General features: G+C 34.0%; 1 protein-coding gene and 1 long non-coding RNA gene across 2 annotated transcripts in view; one reads left to right on the forward strand and one right to left on the reverse strand.

Annotated features, from left to right (window-relative positions):
• LOC124454954 (E3 ubiquitin-protein ligase rnf213-alpha-like) overlaps positions 1-13,773 on the forward strand; it is an 85,040-nt gene that overhangs the window by 32,310 nt on the left and 38,957 nt on the right. The window contains 10 exon segments of the mRNA XM_047005706.1: positions 1,209-1,283; positions 1,430-1,536; positions 2,790-2,925; positions 3,403-3,592; positions 3,794-4,052; positions 5,448-5,621; positions 5,939-6,050; positions 6,650-6,815; positions 7,283-7,454; positions 13,571-13,680. Of these exon segments, the coding sequence (XP_046861662.1) occupies positions 1,209-1,283; positions 1,430-1,536; positions 2,790-2,925; positions 3,403-3,592; positions 3,794-4,052; positions 5,448-5,621; positions 5,939-6,050; positions 6,650-6,815; positions 7,283-7,454; positions 13,571-13,680 (1,501 nt within the window).
• LOC124455097 lies at positions 11,231-12,117 on the reverse strand. Its single transcript, XR_006951707.1, has 2 exons — positions 12,047-12,117; positions 11,231-11,658 (listed from the first exon to the last, which is right to left on the reverse strand). It is a non-coding gene; the product is annotated as an uncharacterized LOC124455097 (long non-coding RNA).

Raw genomic sequence — 13,773 nt, forward strand, 5'->3', positions numbered from 1 at the left:
TTATTTGAATATTGACAACAAACTAAATTGGCGGTGTTTAAAGCGCACATTTTTCCTTGTCAGCGATGGAATAAAGAAATCCTCATCTATCTTTTCAATTGTGAATTCTGTTTTGAATTGGTTCAGTGAACCTGTGTATGAATTTGCTTTGCAAATGCATTTTGAATTTTAATTGTTCTTGAATTTATTGATGGTTCATCACTGGTTTTCCCAAGTTAGTGACAAGAAAGTTTCTGACGCAATGGAAAGAATTTATCTGTTAACACTCAAGGACATAAATTTTGAGGCACTAAGGCTTGCAATAACGCAAGTTTTGCGATTTTGAACAATAATGCGAAAGATTTACTCGTGTCTAAATCTGAAGAATTAACAATGTAACAACAACAGTCGAGCAAAAGAGACTTTCGACTTAGTGAACTTGCCCTTAAAGTATTGTGGTTTGAAAGTGCTTGCTACAGACATCATGCTAGCCATTTCCATTCAGGAGAGTTGAAAAGGATTCAGCCGTCGGCGGGGACGGCACTAAAACGCTAATTGAGGAGGAGGGTGTATATTCATATATTCGGTTGGGGGCGAATGATTTCTTTTGAAAGTGATTTAGTTTTGATTTAGTTCAGTCAGGCACAACTGAACATATGAATATACACCACGCCCCCCTAATTCTCGTTCTAGCGCCATCCCTGGCCGTAGGAAAGTGAAGATGCAAGCTTAATAAATTTCTACATGACGAAAATAAAATGTGATTACAAGGCGTAATGTTGAGAGATATTGATGAGAGATATTTACTCTAAACGTTCCTAATGAATATATTGACGAGGGGTATTTAGAACTAAGTGTTTAGACGATCCGTTTGTCTAACTACACAATACGATGACGTAAGGACCAGATAACAAATACGGCCAACCTGACGTTTACACCTCATTTGACTCTGAAGATGACTACCGCTAAGTTTGTCGAAACGTCAGTCTACATCAATATCAACAGTCCTTCTCAGGACTCTACTGACGTGAACGATCTTTATGTACAAACATGTTACTATACTCCCGGGTTCAAATCATTTACTTAATTATATTCATACTAAGAATGCGGTATTTGCATTTTCTGCATTCATCAAAATTGACTAAAGAAGCTACACATATTTCTGTCAAAACCCCAGTTATGAAAGACTTAAAAACATGGTTTTTTACGGATTTAAACATTTTATGCAGATAACAGCCATATAGATCGACAGTTCCCTGCAGTTCTAAAAGAAGGAGAGCCAAATCTGTTACTCGTCTCCAAAGGTACGTTTTCTTTCTATTAATAGAAATCGTTTTTTTCAAAGTCGTTGAAATTTTTTGATTTATGTTAGAGGCACTGCTGTGGAATGCTCATCTTTCTTGCTTGAGAAAAATGTTGAATTTTATTTGAAAGTATTTATTTATACCAGGTGAAATTTTTGGGTGCGTGTTGTCTCTTTTCATGGGACGGGGAAGTCAAACGTTGCCTAGCGAAGAAGAGGTGGTTGTTTGTGATGAAAATACAATATCGGAAGAGGTGTGTTTTTCATTCATATTTTGAATTATTTTTATTTTCAAAGTATATTTGTCTTTAAATTATCACTTAACATATCTTATTTCTTAATTTGAAGTAGCCAAAGGCTCGTTTACACGAAATGATTTGTCGGTCCGACACTTACGCGATATTACGTGATTCTTGCCATATATGAAACACTTGTCGTGTAAGACAAATCGCTGTGTGTAAATTATGCATCCGATGTATTAACGCTATTTCAAAAAAGAAAACAAATATGTCGACAAAAAAAATACTAAAGCGAAATTAAAACTTCTCATTGTAGCTACAGTGGCAATGTATATTATTATTTCTGCCTCAAAAAATAATAAGAAAGAAAATAAATGTAAAGATTGTGTGGGTGAAGTGCAAATCGAAGTTATTGCCGTATTTCTTTTTCAGAAAATAATTTTGACTTGCTTAAATCTGAAACTCTGCAGCTTTTGGTTTTTCAATAAAAACGACGCTTTTAGCACTTTCTTTTTCCGTGTTGGAAGAAGACATTTCAATGATTTTTCGATGATCATAATTTGCTTGTCTCTGAAGCCATAGCAACATAGTAAAAATCATGAACAAATATAAAGTTTGTTACAGATATTCATTATATTTTTCGAGTCGGGCGACTTTCGTAATATGGCAAGAACACGTAAAATGGCGTCAGTGTCGGCCCAAAAAATCGTTGTGTGTAAATGTACAAAAACCATATCTATAGCTAAGCTGAATTAACAAAGCTGAATTCTGCGCTATAGTCAAAACAAATAAAAAAGCTTAATTTTAAAGTCATTTTAAATCATTTAATTCTTTCATTATGATTTCAAAAAAAATTTACGACTCGAAATATTTTCAGGAAAATAGTTATGAATAAATGAAAATTAAGTTTTTGTTATGTTTTTGACTTACCACTGCTAACTTATATGCATGCAGTCTTCTGAAAATCAGACTTTTTTGCATGGTTTGTTTAATTTTGCTTTGTCGTTGCAGGGTTGGTGTTTAGAATAATAAAGTTAAAATCTATACCCAGCTAAGACACGACGTTGTCGTGACGTTTGCAAAATATTTTGGGATAGTCAGGTCCAACTACACGATGTCACGACCTTCAAAAACTTACAAGCGGTTTTCATAAATAATTACTAAATAAAAACTATGAAACTCGTGCGCTGATTGGTTTTGCATTAGCCTGCGCAAAATTTGCTAAGAATTTTAAAAAAGCAAACCTGTTACAAAAATGATTTTAATAGGTTGAACTTCTATGGAGACGAGCTGTAATTGACAGAACCGGTCGATTGTTTTGTCTTGTTAATGCTGATCTTTTGGACTTTGACGTCAGTCAGGAAGCATTATGTTTACTTGATTGGTTAACTCAAGGACAAACAAGTAAGATATAGAAAAATAAAATTTGTCTTGGCTATAAGTATAAATGCATTTCTAATATTGTAAAATTTTACCTAATAACCGTTGTTTGAACTGTATAACGTAATTAACCATCGACTCTTCTTTTTGAAACATTGTTTTCATAAGTCATGAGGTCATAATACGCGAGCTTAATTTTGTATTTTTTTTCATGAACTTATTTAATAAAGAAGATGGCTGAAAGCACTTTTGCCTTTTTTAAATGCACATTTTTTCACAATGCGACAGTTAAATTTTTTAGATGTAAACCGTTCAGTTGACTAAAGACTTTTTACTAACTTGGACGATTTACGTCTACATGCAAACACTTAATTATACTTTCCGGTTCAAATCATTCACTTTAATAAATGGGTAATCGAAATTGTACATGCTGTCTTTAACTGCTTAATTAATGATGATCATGTCATATTTTTCACTTTTTTTTGTCTTTTCATTTCTAAGAATATCATTTGGTGGTAATATGTAGCAATGAAAATGATAGGTCAATTATGGTGAGAGCATTAGATCCTTATCGCCGCTCATGTCCTATGCTTATGTCATTGGAAGATGTCCAAAGATGTCTGAAAGAAAAACTTGCATCTCCTTTTGACAAAAATGCTTGCCTGCCAGCGGCTGCTGTAGATGAAGAAAAGTAAGCGTTAGTTACGCATCTTTTTATATACAAGACATCATTCATGTAGTATGCTACAAAATATATATCTTTGAAGCCAAGTTTAAACATGGAATGCATTAAAAATTGAGGCCTTAAGATTAAGGTCTTTTTGACATTTGTTTGGCAAGATTTTCATTTAAAAACTATCAAAAGACACTGAAGGACTCTTTTTCTACGTAGGTTATCTGTGCGTTTTATCCAGTCATCAAGAGCAGGCATGGGAAAAAGTTTGATTGTAAAACGTCTGGCTAAAAAATTAGAAAATCTTTTAAATACCAAAAAGAAACGTTCAAAAGATTTCCAATCATTAGTATGCTGTACTATCCCAGTTCATGGTACGTGTGTGGATGAAAATGCGATCACTCGTGACTTTCTATTACATGCCCAGAAAAGAAATTACCCTATTTCAAGAATTTTTCATGTAGACGTTTCTCAATCGGTAAGTCGTATTGTAACAGCCAAGCACAATAGGAACTTGTGTGATTTTCAAACACGCGAAGCTATTACAAATAAAAAAAGAAATTGACAAAAATTGTGTTACGCAACGTAATCCGAAAATGGATTTTTGGATTTCTTTCATGAGTATTTTCTAAAAATAATTCAAAACTTTTCTTGGGATAATAACCAGATTACCAAAAAGACTTTCTTAAAATAGAAAATTTTGCTCGTAGATATGTTTCTTACATTAAGAAAATTTTTATTGGGGGAAAATTTTAACAATTTCATTAAAAATTCTAAAATCTAATTCGTATAACAACAGGAAATTTCAGCCATATTAACTTCTCAAAAAACTTATGCAAAAAGGAACTAATGCGACAAGATAATCGTGTTATTGATTAGCACATATAAAAATGAGTTACACATATTTCAAAATATCTGTAAGTTTTGATAGAAATGATGGAAATGGATACACAAATGCCAAATGCTTATAACTCTGGCTATTATAACAATTATCTTGGCTTTGATAATGATCTATTTGTCATGTGAGACTTTAAAGTAGCTTTTTAATGTGTTGTAAAGCACATTGGAATGCATGAGTGTTACCTAGACATTTCAGTTAACTAAATTTGGCTTGTGCTATCTTCTGTATAAGAAGATTTGTAAAAAACGAACTCATCCGCATTGCTCAAAGTTATACTCTCGTATGCAATTCGTTGCATAGGTAAGGAAACTTGACGTCTCACCATAAAGTATACTATTACGGCAAAAGTTCACACATGACTACGTTGTAAAACCAAATAAAATCATTCATGTTTTTGCATTCCAGACACCGCTAACTCTTCTTTTTCTTTATAACTTAAGGAAGCCCTTTACATGAAATAACCCGACGTCAATAAACAAATGCTTTAAGTTAGCACCAATTCATGTCGTAAATAATCTTTATAAATACCTGTTACTAGAATAATATAAATATAGCTGAAAATCGAAGTTATGGCATAATCATGCCGAAACATTTTTACTTTGAAGAAATTTTTCGTTCACTTGAAATGTCTAATATCTATACTGCTTTGAAGAAATTATGGAAGCATTACTTAAATACAGCAAAATAATCCGACACATTTCTAAGATGTATAAAACATCCACACGATGATGAAAGGACAGCAAAGCAACCATCGCTTCTTTTAACAATATTAAGTCCTCATTATCATTGAGCCTTTTGGAGAAGATGTGATACACACTGTCTTTCCTCACCAAAAAGAGCCGAAATATTTACAGAACATGAACAACACCATTGCTTTGCATTTTCATATTGATATATATTTCTATATATAAACTGTGAACAGAGCAAAATAAAAGCACTAAAGACACAAATCTAATAGTACGAATTTTAAAGGTATCAAAAGGACTTGATGACTTCCTGTTTAAACTGTTGATTCTTGGATCTATTAAAGACAACAATGGAAATATTTGGCGAAGAAAAACAACTGATTTGTATCTTGTTGAACACACAACTGAAAGGAATTTTGAGATATTAAAATCTGAGGACTTTCCAACAAACCAAAGTCTGGTAACTTATTAAATTTTATTGACTTTTAACAAGGCATTCTTATATTTATGTGTATATGCATTGTTGATGCATAATTGTGATTTTAAGTTTGTATTAGAAAGTACTCATAAATAAAAGCACGTGTAAGATACTTAATCATACTCCTCAACTTCTTTTTTATTTAGTGGATAAAAAAAAACTTTATGTTTTAGTTGTGAATCAACCATGTCGTACTCATTGATTAGATCTTATCAGATTAGATTGGATCTGTTCGTTGTTATAAAAAATGAACAAGCATAAAATGAATCTAATGTAGGAATACTTACATTTATTCGTAGATCTCAGACACTAAAACATCAAGTAGCAAGTATTCATTTATCAAGTTCCTCCCATGTACCCGTTGTCTTTCACCAATGGAAATATTAAGAAACTTGAAGTCCCCTAGGGCTGGTAAGAATGAATGCTCTATCCATAACCGTTTTTAAAGAGCGAGACAAATCATACTCTATATTTAATCGGATTTTGCTAAATTAAATATTGCTAAATTTGCTAAATTTAATATTCATTGTGCACGGTCATAAGAAACTATAAAAAAGAATTCTGTTCAATGTGTTTAAGTTAAGGATTTATTTGTAAGGGGACTTTTTGAAATGTTGATGCATAACCGTTCTTTCAACACTTTGGATATTCTTAGATTGCAACCAACCTCCAGGGATTCACCAAACAATGTGCCTCACTTACGACGGCTGGTGGTCATTATAGCATTAATGAAATATTCTTTTGTATTTGACCACCGGCACGGCGATCATGACGTAACAGGAAAACCCCCTATACTTATATATTAAAATAAATATTTTGTTAAATTTATAATCTCTATAGTTTAGAAATAACTTTTAAGAGAATTTTGTTCATCTCAAAACAAAAGTATTAGAATTTGTATTAGAAAGTATTAGAAAGTGTGTATTTGTTTATTTTAACGAGTTTAATTAATTTGCTAAGTAAAATTCAGTAGACGATAATCAATATAATTGCACAAATAAAATATTTAGGAGACATGAGCTTTGACAAAGAGGAATTCAACAATGATGAGTATCAGCGAGCTTTCCAATATCTGTCCCGCTTTTCCACCGGTGCTAATTTGGACCATTTTTCATTCAACAATGATCGTCCTGTTACTGTGAGAGATTCAGTTAAAGTTTTGTCTATTTTAATCCAGTGAGTAAATGTTATAATTTTCAACATAATTTATACGGAAGATCTTGTAGATTACTCTCTTCTTTTTCCCGATTTAACAGTAACTCATTTTCAATGTGTTGACTGCATTTGACATATTATATTACAATGACAAATATAGCTGCCAAATACAAATCACGCTTTCACCGTAGAGGATTTTGTAAAATACTTTATAATACATTTTGAAGAGACAAGGTTAGATTAGGGATTTGTTGGTATATGATTATTAAGTTGATTCTCCTGCATGATTTCAATAATAAGATATTAATTCTATTTTACACTGCGATTTAACGTTCTCGCTCTCTTTCTTGAAAAATATATTGATAACAATGAAGAACGTTGATAAAATATAATGAATTTATTCATCCACATATTGCGTTTCTGATGCACCTCAATTCAAATAGTTTTTTGGATACTGCCATTAGACATGTCATTCTCATTTTTTTCAGATATTGTGGGATACGTGATCCGTCTTGGGCCGAGCTTCAGCACTTTGTAAACTTTTTGAATGTTCAACTTCATGATTGTGAGGAAAGTAATTTTTGCCAAACTGACGTGGTTGAAGATTTGTTGCAAGGATTTAAGACGTTTGTTGTTCGTTTTATGATCCAAATGTCACGGGTAAGATTTATATGGAAACATGCACGCTTAAATTGATCGTGCATTTTAGAAAACATGAGTTTTGACTCGTAAGTTTTTTAAAAACTTCAAATTACACTCATCCTTCCGACTCGTGCAATTTCAAAGTCTGAAGCACACGAAAGCTATCAGCTGAGCTAAAAGTTACTCGTGCCCAATAGCTCAGGCTATAGCTTACTGTGCGCGTAAGGCTAAGCATGTTTGATATTTTTAGCCACGCAAGGCAAAAAAACTCACCGTTTGCGCTGTGAGAGCTTGATGCTCTTATATAACCAATTAAAGAATCAAAAGAGACATGCTCTTTTAAAACTCATGACCAAACATTTAAATATAGGCTACCACTACATACGAATTGGTGAGCGAGTATATATGTTAGATAAATTTGAGTCGTGGACAAGCTCGTTGACTTATGGCCAAATTACCCCTATACATGTGTTTATGTAGCTAAGTGCGCCAGAATATAAAAAAAAAGCTAAATTGCGTATGAAGAAATCTCAAAGGAATTAAAGCAGACTAACTACAAAATCTTTGGAATAATATTATTTGCATGTTGCCCGATAAAACATACTTTATTCTCGACTTTATTCTCATAAAATCATAAAATTTTTGAAACTATGTAGCTAGCTGAGCATGTAAAAGCATATATGGGTGTTTGTTCATTGACCTCGTTTGAAATAAAAGGACCCATCACTATTGGTTATTTAATTAGTATTATGTATCTTGCTCAAATTCTGCGCAAACGGTGAGTTTTTTGCATTTCGTGGCAAAAATATCAAACATGTTTGATATGCGAGAAAAGGTTGCATTAGCCGAAAACTCAGTAAAATTTACTGCTTTAGATTTTTTCAGTTTAATTTTTCACGTAATTTGAGCTCACCTGAAATAACAAAAGTCCATCAACATATTTTGAAAACAGACTTTCAATCTTTTATAGCAGGGGCGGATCTAGGATTTTGGATACCATAGGCAAAACATTATGACGTCATTCAGTGCTAAACCTATGACGTCATACTTTGCAAAACATACTACACTATTTATGCTTTCGATAAATTGTTTAAATCAAACAGTCTAATCATTCAGCTATGCAGAATCTTGTAGATCTCAATCGTATAAATACATAAAAACATTGTATATTTATACTTACATATCACAAGGTCGTTGATTTTCACTATTCAGAATATTGAATGCACACAAGACTGTTTCGCCCCATATCAGGGCTCATCAGCATGCCTAGGAACACTTTAACGCAAAACAAAAAATCGTGATCCGGCATGGACAGCCCTGTGAGAGCCGAATTAAGCAGACTGGTTATGGCGCCAGAAGTTCGCCTACACACCTTTGAAAAGGAGTTTGGTTAGAAATGGGTGACTATATGGGATATTTCATGGATGTGATATTGCTCAATTTTTCACACCATCCCAGTCAATTCCAACCCTTTACCCCCCACCTAAAATGTGCACTCTGGTTTTTGAAGGCGCCAGAAACTCGCCTTTCACACCTTTAGCAAATAGCAAAAGGAGTTTGGTTAGAAATGGGTGACTATGTGGGACATTTCATGGATGTAAGATTGCTCAGTTTCTTACACCATCCCAGTCAATTCCAACCCTTTACCCCCCACCTAAAATGTGCACTCTCATTTGCCAACAAATGAGCAGAATGTAAATGTAATGTAATAGTCAAAATAGAGCTTTGTATAAAGAGTCTTTGTGAAGACTAAAATTTGGTGTAAGGAAAAATTATTCTATTTATGCTTAACAATTTTTGTGAAAGTAAATTTATGTCGACAACGGCCGAGTACCATACACGTACTCAGCAGTTTTAAGATTGGAATGTATATAGGGAAAAAAAACCTTTATCGGGCGAGCTATTAGTTTGATGCAAATTCTATTGACGTTACTATTGTGTACAACGCACAATAAATGGTTAACATATGGACATTTCAACAAAATAAAAAACTAGGATATGAATAAATTCATGCAAATTTTAGCCTTGTATTTCCAACAGCAAAAGTATTAATAACCTCACCAATATCTGGTACAATTTCCTGATGAATTTGCATCAAGGCCAAACCATTTAAGCGTTCCCCAACCATGGTACTTCGCTGATAGTTTTTTAAGTGTCCTAAGGGAAGAAATAGATCGTTCACATTCACAAGAGGTAATGGGGAGCGTTCCTAAAATACGTAGTAAAATTTTAATGTTTTCAAATCCGGCGAAATGAACAGATTTTAAAGTCTGGGCAATGTTATCAGGAAGGAGGCCGCAGTGGGTCTCCCAATAAGTGTACCACAACCTAAGTTCAGCATCTAAGGCCAAAGGATTTGGCAAATCATCATAATAAAAGTTAGCCACAGTTTTGAATGGCTCTTTCCAATCCACCCCATCTCTTGTCATGGACATCATTTTCGTCGGTACAATGCTAAGGCCTTTATAGACATTCACACTCTCAAGGTCGAATCGTGATTCTAAAGAAGATTGCAAATGATCTAGTAGAGGAAGAGTAATTGCACGTTTATAATACTCAGAAATGGTTGTGTGGGGAATATTTTCCCTGGTCGTTTGTTTGCGCACTGTTCTTGGTTTCCATTCTTCAATGCCAACTTTTGCTGCCAGTTCAAGCGCTTCGTCATACCAGGTGTCATGATAAAAATCAGAGGAATTCCTCATGTTCACCACCTCAGTTTTCAAAGTTGAAATTAAATGAATACCATCCATTATATCGATACTCTTACCCTGTAATAACTGTGTTACTGGAAGAGTTGAATCAAGAATATTTCTCGTGATAACTAAAGCAACGACGAAATCAAACCTGTCAATAAGTTGAAACAAAGATGAGGCATCAGACTGAAGCGACGGTTTGAACTCACCATCTAGATTTTCAGACATATCGTTAAGGGTGGTGTATACAGGTACAAAAGCTCTTGGAATGTATCTAAACCTTCGATACGTTCTACCCATCTAGTTTTGCAAACGTCTGTTAATCTAGTCTTTTCGAGTTTGTTTCTGAATTACGTATATGTTTTCAAAGGGAATATTGCGAGTTTGGGAAATTTTAATAAAATTAGTGGCATTGTTAACATGTTTCAACATATCATTGACAACACGTATACTCAAAGAATCGCAAATGGATAAGTTTAACCTATGACTATAGCAGTGTGTATAAAGAGCCTTTGGGTTAAGCTTTAAAATTTGAGCTGCTAGACCATTAGTGCAACCAGCAACTGAACCAGCCCCATCATAACCTTGCCCCCTACAATCATCTATTGATAAAGTCAGTTCCTTTAGAGCCTCTAAAAGTAGCTTGGCAAGTTGAGCACCACTTAGTCCCCACTTACAAAAAGAAATGAAATGAATTCTTCCCTGATATTCATATCGGTATCAACAAAGCGCAAAACAAGAGACATTTGTTCTTTATGTGAAGAATCAGATGCTTCATCAGCAATAACAGAAAAAACTTACTTTTTGATATCAGAAATAATCTGATTACTGATTACCTGGCCACAACATTTAATGATTTTATTTTGACTTGTTTTAGAAATATAACTTCTATTCTTACCACAATTCTTTAAATGATTTTCTAAAACTTTATCCCCTCTCCTAACTCCATAATTGAGTGTTTCAATGAAATTACCAACCCCTCCAGATGAATAACAACCAACAGTAGGGTGATACTTGGAATCATCACGATGCCCACGAAGAGGTAAACCTAGACGTCCACAAAAAATGACAGAATCAATAATTGGAGATAGTATTTCCCTATTCTGTTCTATTTCTTTCTTGATACCAGCATCCATGATCATCTCGATAGGCTGCAGAGTACCTGATATTTGGGAACGCAAAGCATCAAAATTGGTGATGTGGATGCATGCAAACCGACTTCCCTCCCTTTACTTTTTCCAGCATGTTGAGTGAAAGAGCATTTAGCATTCTTCCAATCTTGAAGAGGTTCAGTAAACAACTTTTTTACTTTACTGGCCTTGCCTGGGAATCTATTGCCAAACAACACACACGATAGACAATACGCACCATTTTGTGAAGGTGAATAGCAAAGCCATTCATGCTGGTCTAGCCAATCATGCCTAAATGATCTGCCATTAGATTTAGGAAAATGATACTTTTTATCTGGTTTATATACATTTTTTATCAAATGACATATTTCAGAATTATCCATACCCTTAACTTTCTCCCTATACAAGGAAACATCAAAATTATGGGTTAAAACAGCAGGTTGCATATCACCAGAAGTTGGAATACCAGGCAATAGTTCCTGGGATGATGTGTGAAGCAAAAGACTATTGGCTTTATTTAATGTCTGAGCAAGAGCTGCAGCAGAAGAAAAACTCTCATTGGGCATCCTTTTAAAAGTTGGTTGGGCAGCAGGCCTATTAGTTGAAGTAAAAAAATTTGAAATGTCAACTGTTTTTGGTGCAATATTTGGAAAAATTTTGACAAATTTTCGTTTCTCTGTTGTTGAGCTGCTAGAATTAGACTGTGTACAGGAATTAGACAATTTTCGCTTCAACCTGTGGGCATGGAAAATGAGAGGCACAAAATGATTAGACTGAAAAGTCTCACCTGGTTGTACAGATCCTTCATGACAAAACAAAATATTAATAGCATCCAAACCTCTTTGGCTTAATAACCGGGCTGAACAATACGATTAAATAACAATTTATATCTACTTTCACCAGAATCAGGATAAAAGTATGAATTTTTCTACCTAAAACAGAAGATAGGCCCAAAATACAAAGAAAAGATGACCATTTCTGGTCATTACAATTTAAAATAGCCTCCTGTTTTACCAGTTCATCTGTTGTATATCCAGTGTCTAAACATTCTTTAGACACTGACAAAGGCAAAAGATTGTTTAAGCTTTGGGCAAAGTAATCACTGTGCTCACTTATAACAGACAAAAAGCATGGGTGTTGAGCATAAAAGCAGCATGAATAAATAGCTCAAGCGATGTTAAAATTCGCAAAGTAGGGACCAATGCATTGTTACCTACCAGAACTAGGAAGCTGAACTGTAGAGGCAATTGCCAGAAGCTTCAGATCTTAAAAATATTCAAGAAAAGAAATTAATATTTTGTTTGGTAGATTGATTGCATTGTATGAATGAATTGCTGACTGTAGACAAAGATATAGCCTAGCGAAATTGAGATTTAACCATTTTACACGTATATATAAATACTACAATACGATATATATAATTATAATATATTTACCTTATTGCAGTACAAGTCTTTCCGTCATGAGCGTGCTTTGGCACATATATTTCAGCTCAAAATTTCGACACAGAGTATGGTCGGGGTCATAAATTCTATCTAACAGCTGCTCGTTAGTAAACATAGGTCGAACGTCGACCAATAAACGAGAATAAAGCTCATTAAGGCATTTTAAATCGTTTTGGCCAACGCAGACTGAGCAGTCTCGTATAAATTACCACAACACAATGAAGACATTATAAAATATCACAAAACCGTAAACTGAGCACAGAGGCTGTTCAGAAACAATACGAGTGTATGTTAATTTTCAATTGCCTAATTTGCCTAGCTCAACTATGCTTATCAACAGCAATGATTGGTTGGAATTGCTCAAGTTAGGCAAAAAATTGACCAATGAAAGCATACGGTTGCAAAAATTGCCCAATCAGAATACCTATACACGATGTCAAGTTAGGCAAATTCATCTTGTTTAGGCAAATTGCTAACAACCAATCAAATGGCTAGATCGCCTTCTTGACTTAGGCAAAATGGCTGCTTTGCCTAACGACACGGAGCTTTATAGATAATCATACGCATCTGGACTACGATTCATATCAAAATTACGTCATTTAATTGCACAACATTTCTAAACAAAAGTCAGATGATTTGACTGCGATAAAGTGCTATTCAAAGTTTCATAATTCGATAAATTCGTATCGAATCTAAGTTAAAGTATATTTTGGTAATTTCACCATAGGCACTTGCCTATGGTGCCTACCCCTAGATCCGCCCCTGTTTTATAGTTATAAAATGCTTTCATTCTGTATGTATCATGTAACTGAAACGTTTGCCATTTGTTTTGAAGCGCTTGATTGTCTGTAAATTTTTTGTGTAAGGACTTTGCAACAAGATGGCTAAGTGATCGCAGTTTGGGTGTCAATAATGCAACAGAAGAAATGAATGATGATCTAGAGCCCTTTCAATTACGCCGACGTTGGGAGTCAAGGTAAATTTGTAAAAAATAATGATTTTATTTTCAAATTTATGAAAATTACATTGCATGTATAACCATCAATTGATGAAAATGTTATACTAGTTA

The sequence above is a fragment of the Xenia sp. Carnegie-2017 genome, unplaced genomic scaffold (genome assembly GCF_021976095.1).
Source record: "Xenia sp. Carnegie-2017 unplaced genomic scaffold, XeniaSp_v1 HiC_scaffold_3, whole genome shotgun sequence".
Lineage (NCBI taxonomy): Eukaryota > Metazoa > Cnidaria > Anthozoa > Malacalcyonacea > Xeniidae > Xenia > Xenia sp. Carnegie-2017.